The sequence below is a fragment of the Panicum virgatum genome, chromosome 3K (assembly GCF_016808335.1).
Source record: "Panicum virgatum strain AP13 chromosome 3K, P.virgatum_v5, whole genome shotgun sequence".
Taxonomy (NCBI): domain Eukaryota; kingdom Viridiplantae; phylum Streptophyta; class Magnoliopsida; order Poales; family Poaceae; genus Panicum; species Panicum virgatum.
In genome coordinates, this window is record NC_053138.1 from 45905984 (window position 1) to 45917300 (window position 11317).

The window sequence follows — 11317 nt, forward strand, 5'->3', positions numbered from 1 at the left end:
TTAAATAAACAAAACGCGTCTCTGGTGTGAGTAATGGCTACTATTGTAAATAATAACTAGAATTTACTTAGCTGGTGGCCAGATTGATTTATTATGTATTTCGGAGCTTCAATTTATCTTCATTTATTTTGCTTTGGAGAAGTTTCCTGATATTTTTTTATGTACAGATAGTGCCGCATGCAAGCCCAATAAATAGTGGTACAGAATTAAGCACCATCAAATGACAGAGACGGCTAGTAGAGCTTCATCATCGTGCCGCACCCAAAAAAAAAACTGCTGCCATGCCTGCCTACAAAAAGGTCAGCATCGGCGTCGAGATCAGCGTCCAGTCACGGACGGTCGTCGGTTCAGCGTCAGAAAAAAATTGATGCCCGTATAATGGATCGATGGAGGCGTGCGTGCAGTCGTGCACCACTTAGCTTGCTAGCTACTCTGCTGCATGGGCCATGGGGCCTGTCATCAGCTTGTATAAGAAGATGAGGGCAGGCCATGCCCTTCATCAGACCGGCCAGTCGGCAGCCCAGCAACAGCAACGCAGCGACTATGGGAAGAGCGGCAGCGATGGCGGTAGCTCTGCTGGTGGCGGTGGTCGCTTCGGCGGCCACGTTGCCGGGCACGGCGAGCGCATCCCCGGCGGAAGGGATCCAGCCGCTGTCCAAGATCGCCGTACACAAGGCTACCGTCGAAATGCAGCCGTCGGCGTACGTGCAGGCGACCCCGTCGCTGCTCGGCGAGCAGGTAAGCTAGACCAACCTCAAGCTGTCTATTTGTGCTTTCACTCATTCTTAGTCATCAGCTCGATCCTGTTTGCAATCAGCGCGATCTGTTTGCCATTGACCACATATAACGCATAAGTGGGGCGGATCCGATGGTCAAGTTTCTATAATATGCACAGAGAGGTTGATAAGATTTGCACCTGATATGTTCTTTATATATATACATTTTTCTTGATACGAAAGAGAAAAAAAAGAAGAAGCTGTAGAGGTTGAAGTCGACTTCAGCCCCTTTTCTACTAAGAGCAACTCCAGCCTACTCTTTATTTGGGCTCTTCCTCTATTTTTTAAAAGTTTAGGAGAAATTTCAACTCTAATAGAACCTATAAATAAACTTTCATTTTAGATGGGCTTCCAAACTATGACAGGCCCCTAGAAAAAGTGGCAGGTCCCTAGAAAAAGGAGGGCCCATTCCTCCCTCCATCGCTCGCTCCCACGTTGCTCCACTCGCCCCGCCGCACCCGCGCTGGCGCAGTGCGCCGTTGAGCTCGCCGCCCGCCCCCGAGCCGCCGCCCTCCACCGAGCTCGAGCGTGCCGCCGTCCCCACGAGCTGCCGCGCCCGCGCGGCTGGCCGGAGCTACACGGACGACCCGACGGAGCTCCCACACCTGTGCGGCCGGCCGGAGCTGCACACGCCCCTGGCGGAGCTCCCTCCCGCACGGCGGCCCCCTGCTGCTCCGGCATCGGCCTCCTCAGCACCTCCTCCGGCATCTCCGGAGCATGAGCTCCGCCGCCACCTCGAGCTTCGGCGCGGCCCGTGCCATCGAGCTCCCCCGCCGCATCCCCTCCTCCGCATCAAGGCGATGTCGATGCTCCTTCTCCCTCCCCTCCTCCAAATCGACGACCCGACCCCTCGCATCGCCTGCCTGTTCTTCCTCGCGCGCAGCCCAGCTGCTGCTCGCTCGGCCGTCGTGCCTCGCGCGCCGCTCGGCAGGCCGTCAGCCCCGCGCGGTCGCCCCTCGGGTGTGCGCGCAGCTACACCACCGGTCGTCGCCCTCGCTGCCGGGCACTCGCACGTGGCCGCCGCCCGTGCGCGCGACGTCGCACGGTCGCTGCACGCGGAGCCGCCGCTGCCTTGCCTGTGTCGTGCCTCGAGGAACGAGAAGCAAGGGAGGAGAAGGGGAAGAGGAGGAAGAAGAGAGGCGAGGGAGCTTAGTCCCGTAGCTCCCTTGCCAAAGCCGCCGCCGCCGGGCGAGGCCTGGGAGGGGCCGATGCCGTGGCCGCGCCCCTGCGCACCGGCAGTTGCCCGTGTGGCTGCCCCTGCGCGGATGGAGAGCCGAAGTACGGGAGCTACCTCAGAATCGGCCGCCAGTTCGGCTCGCTCAGCCTAGCAAGCTGTCGTTCGATTCTGCACAGCTGGGGCAAGGTAAGGCTACCTCAGAAACCAAATGCTCCCTTAATTGTCAAGCAGATCCCCAAATATAATGTCAGGAAAAAGAAACGAACATTATATTAGACCAATCTCAATTCTCAATGGAGTTTTATGAGCTTAAATACACTAACATGACACTTTATTGATGGAGAGAGAAAAGATGAAAGTCTCATGAAACTCTTGTGCACTGTTTCCAAAATATGAATGGGTTGAAAACCGGAACATGAGACTCCCACTGAGACTGACCTTAGTAGACAGTTTTACAGCGAGAAACGGTTCCGTTTCTTACTTAAAATCAAAAAATTCACGGCTAAAGAGCCAGACTCCAGACGTTTCAATCAGAATCACTCCAAAACTATTCTCATTTTTGCACTCGTCGATCGAATCTGCAAAAGATAGGTTTCACACAATCATCACTTGGGCCTCTATCAGTGTTAGCAAGTGTATTTTTTAATTATAATTCTTGTTTGGTATAACAAGTTAAAATAGTTTGTATTTAAGTTGTTCTTCACCCAATAAAAGTAGATTTTTAAGCATATGTTTATTTATATTATTTTTTAAAAGTACATTTTCTTACTTTAACCAAAATCCAAATTACTAGCCAATCGTTCTTATAAGGTCATGATGATTCATCACCCAAAACATTAATTCCTAAAAGAATAGGGATCCATAATGTTTATGTAAGAATTTGAATCGCTACCAAACACGCCTGGGTTTTTCGTTTCTAACTTATATTGGGTTTTTCGTTTCTAACTTATATTGAAGTTTAATTTTATTTGACTTAATACAACACAAATCGGCGAAGATAATAGTTCTTGCCCACTTAATCAGAAGATGCAGGACAGTATTGCTGCATGACATGCATCCGTTTACACAAGAACGAATCGTATTCACTTCACTGTGAAATACTCTCTACATAAAAAAATCCAATTCTCGCTTTTCCAAAAGTCAAATGATTTAAAGTTTGACTAAAATTATATAAAAAATACTAATATTTATGATACAAAATAATTGTCATTAAATTCATTATGAAGTATATTCTCATAGTAAACCTAGTTAGAGACATACTCCCTCCATACTAAAAAAAATAACGTTTTCGAAAAGGTTTGGATCAAACATTGGAAATATAAATCATAAATAACTTTCAAATTGTTGAGTTTCATAATAAAAAATCATATGAATATATTTATCTTGAAAAATATTTTCATAAAAGTATAGACATATAACTTTGCGATAAATATTTTTTATAAAAATATGAAGTCAAAGTTAAGCTTTGGAGACCGTGTCGCTGTTCAAAACAACATTTTTTTAGTATGGAGGGAGTAAATATTAATACTATTCACAATAAACTTGGTCAACATTAAACTAGTGTGATCTATACATAATCCATAATTGTATTCTATTGTAGATGGAGGGAGCAATTAGTTTAGGATAGTAGGAAGCGAAACATGTCATTCGTTTAGGAGTATCCTTTACGGCACAAAGACCGAAAAAGACAGTAAGATTAGGCATTTTCAGGCTTTCAGCATGACAGCTAGTAGCTTGCTAGCTATAATTTTGACCACGTCATATAGCGAGTGTAACGGATTACCTCTCCAACAATATGCCGTTAACTCTTTCTTCAAAAATAATTGCGGGACACATGTTGGTGTCTTTTTTTTTTATAGCAAACGTGCTCATACGTTGCAACAGACCGTATATCTTGTTGTGTGCACATTTGAATATGACTTGTCGGTTGAAAATTAGCAGCCGCATTATTTGTTCCAATATGTATTGGAATCGGATTGTACAAGTCCATGTACTTGTCGGTTGGCCTCTTTCACTTTATGTACAAGTCGTACCGTGGCCACGCGAGGTACTGATTGTCCAAATTCCGATTAGCATTTGGATTGATTTGTTCAGATTCCTATTAGGAATCCGATTGATTTGTCTAGTTCCAATTATACTTTGATTGACAACTAAGGAATCGCTTGCTTTAGAGATAGAACTAGCATATATAATGCCCGTGCATTGCTACGGCTCCTTATCCTCTCCAAAACATTATCTCCTCCATTCATCTTTTCATGGTGACATCAATTTTCAAACTATGCCCAGTAGAAACTTTGATGGGATATTTGAAAAATATATACATAATTAATATTCATGTGCAGGAAGTGCAATTATAAATAGGAAAACTGAACAAATAATGCAAAGCAATTGCCTCTTAACCTTGCCACTGGCAGAATAAAGGTTGATGGAATGCTTTTCCTTATCAACAAAGAGAACAAGCAATAAATTTATACCCTAAATATCCAGTGAAATGTTTCTAGAAATATTCAAGCATTTTAACCTCTTGTGCCTTGGCACTTTTGTTCCATTACTGAAGAAATATAAAGATACTCAATTATTTGACCAATTAGTTAAGGGAAGCAAATATCAGTCCTACCCTACCAGACAAAGAAAACAGCCAAAGATTATATTCTTTAGTTATGGCAAAAAAATTGAGTTGCAATTTCTGTGCATAATTGAAAATTAAGGGCAATCTATTATCATAGGTGTATGTTGATCCAATCACCCAGCAATTTAAGTATTGGAGTGCTCCTTGATCTTGTGTCTTTGGTATCATGCAATTATAGTAGATATATTGGTGCACTTTAATATTTTTTATAATTATATAATTTAAATTTAGATTTAGGGGTTACTTTAATAACTTTTAGTAATAATATAGTTGGATAATTTATATGCAAATTTAGGGGGGGGATTCACATTATTTTTTGTAATGGTATAGGTGGGTAATTTACATGAAGGTTAGGGGTTACTTCAGAATTTTTTAACGGCAGAGGTGGGTAATTAAGATACATCTTGAGGGGTTACTTTAGTCTATTTTTATAATGACAGATGTGGGTAATTTATTAGGAAAGATAAAAGATCCAACAACTCTTATGATTGGAGTTATCAGATTGATGACATGATGTTTCTGATATTTGCGAGAATTTCTAGGATTTCTTTATTTTTTAGAATGTCTGCCTATGATCTTAGATGGCTTCACGTGGAGGCTTAAAAGGAGTCTCCAATTAGTAATCGTAAGATGGTCCCACCTTCTTTGTCCGACAATCAATGCCATCGCCATCCTCGTCCTTTCTTCTCCGCTTTTGATCTTCATGTGGGATGAGCTCTCGCCGTCCTTGTTCCTTATCAAGCACCATCGCTCGCCACTTATAATGGTGAAACAATAGCATGGCCTTTGGCGCCACAATGGGATAAAAGGAGCAGGAGGCGTTGGCTCATCACCACACCATTGTAGCGATCTCATCATGGGGTGCTTGACACAGTGTCCTATCCACACACTTTAGCCCCATTTGGGAAGCCTACCTGCCCTTTCAACACCCGCATAGTGATGGTTATGCGGCCTAGTCCGCTAGATGTGTGATTATAGCGAGTATTTGAGAGATCTTGGGATGGCTTTGGCTTCAACATCCACATAGTGATATGATGGTTGAAGTCGTTTTAGGAGCCGTTGAAGCCATTATCTTCTTTCGTACACTGTAGTAAAAATAGTATTTTTACAATGATTGAAAAATATAAGAGCCTAGCCGCAAAAAAAAAAAAAAGAAAAATATAAGAGCTGTCCGTCTAACAGAATTGTACGGTGATCAAGGTAGGAAGTATCTGAAAGTACCTAGACTAAAGTACCTAGTTGGTACAAAAATATGGGACAAAGTACCAAAACAATGAGACCGAATACAAATTTAGTTTAGTTTAATTTTTGTTTACCTTCCATAGATCAACGGCCACAAAAAATTTAAGACAAAAGTACCGGGAAATACCCATTGGTACTTTATAATTATTATAATATTTTTATAATAATTAAAAAATATAAGAGCCGTACAGAATCATACCGTGCCAAACAAAGTATCAGAATAACCGTGTCACTTCTTCTCTGTCAGTCTCCTATTCGTGCGCACCGATGGCCGATCTCATCAAGCACATGCCGGCGAGGGGCTCTGGGCCCTGCCGATCAAAGTAACTCAACGATAATCAAAATGGGCACTCTTCTTTTTATTCGCGACCGTGACTGATCACGTTTTTCATTAAGAGGAAGGGTCACTCTTCTTTTCTTCTAGATAAATGAAATCCTGAAGTGGTTACCGTGCGATTAGCTAACTGTAGTCATGCTTAGGTGAACCGACGATTAAAGACACTGAATCTGCGCGGCAAATAAGGCCCCAATAATGGCAGGAGCACCGTCAGAGATGACAGAGACGACAGATGACTGACAGTCTGACAGCTACATCCTACATGGATTAGGGTCCGGTCAGCATCCGGGACAAAAGTGCTTACTGCCTGCCTGCCAAAAGGCCTCGCCGTCGTCGTTAGTGCAGAATCAAGATCACAGTATACAAAAGCCGAAAGCGGTGATGCCCAATTGCCGATGCCCTGCGTGAAACACGCGCGGACTATTTTAACTCGCCGTCGCCGGTAGCCCGCGTCAGCCGGACACGCCGTCGCCAGTAGACTACTGTCATGCTGTCGTTTTAAAGCATGCTGTCGTTTTAAAGCAGTGTCGACGCCAGCTCCGGTAGCTCGTGTAACGCTGTAGCTAGCTGTTTTAGTTTCCATGGCGTGGTCGTGGTCGGGAGGCGCCGCGGCGGCGACCATGGCGGCCGCTCTGGTGGCGGCGCTGGTGGCCGCGGCGGGGACAGCGAGCGCGTCCCCGGCGGAAGGGATCCAGCCACTGTCCAAGATCGCCGTCCACAAGGCCACCGTCGAAATTCAGCCGTCGGCGTACGTGGAGGCGACCCCGGCGCTGCTCGGCGAGCAGGCACGTATCCCTACCAATGTTTTAAATAGCGGGCTAAGCCATTTAGCTATTGATGTCCAAAAATGGGCTATAGTCAGTTATAGCGGGCTATAGCGGTAGCTAAGAGCTAAATTGTACATGAAAAAACTTAGCTAAATTTCCCTCAAACAGCTATAGCTGGAGATAGCGGAAGCTATAGCCGGAGATTTAAAACCTTGATCCCTACGCTACGCACACACCGCCGGCCAGCAGCTTAGACTAGCCTAGGATTTATTAGCGTTGACCTTCAACAAGACGCTGTGATCGACCAGTGTCACAGGCTTCGTGTTGTTCAAACTTTTTGATTGAGTGGCGCTAGCTTGCACAGCGTGTGTATATATACATGCTTGGTTCTCAAACTTTTTGATGAAATGTGCAGGGAGAAGACACGGAATGGGTGACGGTGAAGTACGGATGGACATACCCGTCCGACGACGACTGGATCGGCGTCTTCTCTCCATCTGAATTCAAGTAAGTTTCAGACTTGGTACAATTTTAGTACTACGTAGTTTGCAACCCCATCAAATGGCTGACGATCAACGACACATCGATCTTCGCCATCATGTGGCGTGTATATGTGTATGCTGCAGCTCGTCGGCTACGTGTCCTAACCCGTGGCCAGCAGAAGAACCCTATCTCTGCACAGCACCCATCAAGGTAACTAGCTAGCTAGTAGTAATTTGCAACCGTATCAGACTCTAATAAACTTGGTGCTTCAACTTTGAATTGAAGAGAAGTATATATCCAATCAATAATGTCTGAACTTGATCTGTAGACCATGCATCTTTATTATTTCTTTCACTAAAAAGATCGTGCGTGCATGGGTGGGTGCACGCAGTATCAATACGCCAACTACTCGGCAAACTACATCTACTGGGGCAAGGGCAGCATCCGGCTGCAGCTCATCAACCAGCGCTCCGACTTCTCCTTCGCCCTCTTCACCGGCGGCCTCCACAACGTACGTGATGACTCTACCTCTCTACTAATCTAACTGACTGGCAATCAATGCAGCAAGGCCGTCTGATCGATCTGTGCGTGTCTCATCGTTGCATCCATCGATCGATCCATGACATGATGATCGAATGCATGCAGCCGAAGCTGATCGCGGTGTCGGAGCCGATCTCGTTCAAGAACCCCAAGGCGCCCGTGTTCCCGCGCCTCGCGCTGGGCAGGTCCCACGACGAGATGACGGTGACGTGGACCAGCGGCTACGACATCAGCGAGGCGTACCCGTTCGTCGAGTGGGGCGCCTCGGTCGGCGGCGGCGCCGCCCGGCAGACCGCGCGCGCCCCCGCCGGGACGCTCACCTTCAGCCGCGGCAGCATGTGCGGCGAGCCGGCGCGCACCGTCGGGTGGCGGGACCCCGGCTTCATCCACACCGCCTTCCTCAGGGACCTCTGGCCCAACAAGGAGTGAGTACACACACTGCCTGCTGCCATCGCACGCACGCACTTCACCGGCCGGCCTGTACATTTTGCAACTAATTTGGTTCAAAAATCATCATCAGGTACCACTACCGGATCGGGCACGAGCTCCCGGACGGGTCCGTGGTGTGGGGCAAGCCCTACTCGTTCCGCGCGCCGCCGTCGCCGGGGCAGCAGTCGCTGCAGCGCGTCATCGTCTTCGGCGACATGGGCAAGGCGGAGAGGGACGGGTCGAACGAGTACGCGGCGTACCAGCCGGGGTCGCTCAACACGACGGACAGGCTGATCGAGGAGCTGGACGGCTACGACGCCGTGTTCCACATCGGCGACATGCCCTACGCCAACGGCTACATCTCGCAGTGGGACCAGTTCACGGCGCAGGTGGCGCCCATCACCGCCCGGAGGCCCTACATGGTGGCCAGCGGAAACCACGAGCGGGACTGGCCCGACACGGCGGCGTTCTGGGACGTCGAGGACTCGGGCGGCGAGTGCGGCGTGCCGGCCGAGACCTACTACTACTACCCCGCCGAGAACAGGGCCAGCTTCTGGTACAAGGTGGACTACGGCATGTTCCGGTTCTGCGTCGCCGACTCGGAGCACGACTGGCGGGCGGGCACGCCGCAGTACGAGTTCATCGAGCACTGCCTCTCCACGGTGGACCGGAAGCACCAGCCGTGGCTCATCTTCGCGACGCACCGCGTGCTGGGCTACTCCTCCAACGCATGGTACGCCGGCGAAGGCTCCTTCGAGGAGCCCGAGGGCCGCGAGAACCTGCAGAAACTGTGGCAGAAATACCGCGTCGACATCGCCTACTTTGGCCACGTCCATAACTACGAGAGGACCTGCCCAATGTACCAGGTAATTAGTTAAAGAAATTCTCCAGTAATTCTTCTTCTTATTACTGGGGGGGGGTGTATCTATAGATTAATCCTCACCTAGTAACTTCCGATTAACGAGCGATATATCGATGGAGCAGAGCCAGTGCATGACCAGCGAGAAGAGCCACTACTCCGGGACGATGAACGGCACCATCTTCGTGGTGGCCGGCGGCGGCGGTTGCCACTTGTCGGACTACACGACGGCGATCCCCAAGTGGAGCATCTACCGCGACCATGACTTCGGGTTCACCAAGCTCACGGCGTTCAACCACTCGACGCTGCTGTTCGAGTACAAGAAGAGCAGCGACGGCAAGGTGTACGACTCCTTCACCATCCACAGGGACTACCGCGACGTGCTCAGATGCGTGCACGACAGCTGTTTCCCCACTACGCTCGCCACCTAATTAATCAAGCCTTGTTGTTAAGACACCAACGGTGGTTTTGGCTTTGATCGAAATAAAATGAGCCAACCACTTATTAGTAGAATAATAATAAAATGAGCCAACCTCATGAGCTTCTCTTTGTGTGTCCCAAATCTTCTTTGCAACTTCAACATTGCGGATTTTGTTGAACTCTTGGGCACAAGGAGAACTTGTGATGACCCTCGTGGCTTCCGCATTGCGGAAGTAGCCTTGAGCTTGTTCGGTCGAGGGTACACCATTCTTGGGGAGAGTCACACCTACAACCATAACTTCCCAAATAGAAATGCGGAAGCAGTCTTGAGCTTGTTCGGTCGAGGGTACACCATTCTTGGGGAGAGTCACACCTACAACCATAACTTCCCAAATAGAAGGTCCGTAGAGATGCATTTTCATGTCATATGCCCACTTGGGATAATCCATCCCATCAAAGAAAGGAAGCTTTAACAAGTGGACCAATTGAAATTGAGAGGAAGGTAATTGTGTGGAAGCTGATGCATCTCAAAGAAATGATGCTTTTCACTTTCTTCCTTGATTCTCTTTTTCATCATCTTCGCGACCTTCTTCTCAATTTTGGCAGTTATCTTCTCACTTCTTCTTGCTTCGGACAACTCACCCTCATCCTCAACACTTGAGCTTGATTCTCTGCTTGACGCATCATCATGAATGGAGGATGGTGGAGTTGTGCAGCCAATGGGATTTTCTGAACTCCCTGCAAGGCCAGCATCAACCCTGGCGTTGTCGGCACCATTCCCATCTTGAGACATCGTGAAACCCCTTAGTAGTCAAGCCTTAATCAAAAGATTAGGCTGTGATACTAATTGAAAAGATCTTGGTGATGCCTAAAGGGGGTGAATAGGTGAACCTGTAAAACCCTGAAAAATTCTTCAGTGCGGTTAAATAGGAACTTCCGACACTGTGTAGAAAGTTCCAATGGACCAAAACTTCTAACACATAGTCGGGACTTCCGACAAAATGAGAATTTCAATGGAATACAAAGTTTGAGTTGAATCTACAGAACCTGTTTGAATCAAAACTTCACTATTAAGTCCTAGAGTAACCCGCATGTGATATTGCATAGAGAAACAACACACAAGAGTAGATTGGGGCAAAACAAGCTCTAGGTCAACAAGAACTAAATAAAAGAAATAAGAACAAGTGACACAATATTTATTCCCGAAGTTCACTCCCACTAATGAAGCTATGTCTCTATTGAGGAGCTCACAACCCTTTCCCTCACTCAATCAAACACCAAGGAGGATTGAGTCACTTACTATCAATGTTCACCAAGGACGGGCTAACACACACACACACACACACACACACACACACACACACTGCTAGCACTCCTTAGCCTAAACGAATTACTCCGCAAGCGCACAGAGACCGATTGTAGCTTTCACCTGGGATATCGAATCCAAGGAACGGTAAGCTTCGACTAGGCCTAAAACTACTCAACCAGACCCACCAGGGAAGAAGAGGTAAGAGAAAAGAGGGTCTAACTCTAGATAGCGTACTACTTTACCTAGATAACTTGCTACTCACTAACTTGATCTGCTTCGGCGGCCTCAGGAAAGGACTCAGACTAGGGTGAGAAGGGAGTCCAACGGCAGTCGGCAACTACTGCTATGA

General features: G+C 47.4%; 1 protein-coding gene across 2 annotated transcripts; it reads left to right on the forward strand.

The window, feature by feature from the left end:
- The first annotated feature begins 480 nt into the window (after window positions 1–480).
- LOC120699345 (nucleotide pyrophosphatase/phosphodiesterase-like) lies at window positions 481–9801 on the forward strand. Of its 2 annotated transcripts, none has more exons than XM_039983310.1 (7): window positions 481–738; window positions 7344–7435; window positions 7555–7621; window positions 7803–7922; window positions 8057–8376; window positions 8472–9246; window positions 9365–9801. In XM_039983310.1, exons 1-7 carry the CDS (start codon window positions 490–492, stop codon window positions 9668–9670), a joined length of 1929 nt encoding a protein of 642 aa, XP_039839244.1. In that variant the 5' UTR covers window positions 481–489; the 3' UTR covers window positions 9671–9801. The 2 variants fall into 2 exon arrangements, with proteins under 2 accessions (XP_039839244.1, XP_039839245.1); XM_039983311.1 differs by lacking the exon at window positions 481–738 and adding an exon at window positions 6703–6946.
- Window positions 9802–11317: the final 1516 nt, after the last annotated feature.

Coding starts and splice junctions, on each gene's coding strand:
- LOC120699345 (XM_039983310.1), top strand. CDS start 490: ATGCCCTTCATCAGACCGGCCAGTCGGCAGCCCAGCAACAGCAACGCA. Junction 7,923..8,056: donor TCACCGGCGGCCTCCACAAC/GTACGTGATGAC, acceptor GAATGCATGCAG/CCGAAGCTGATCGCGGTGTC. Junction 9,247..9,364: donor GGACCTGCCCAATGTACCAG/GTAATTAGTTAA, acceptor TCGATGGAGCAG/AGCCAGTGCATGACCAGCGA.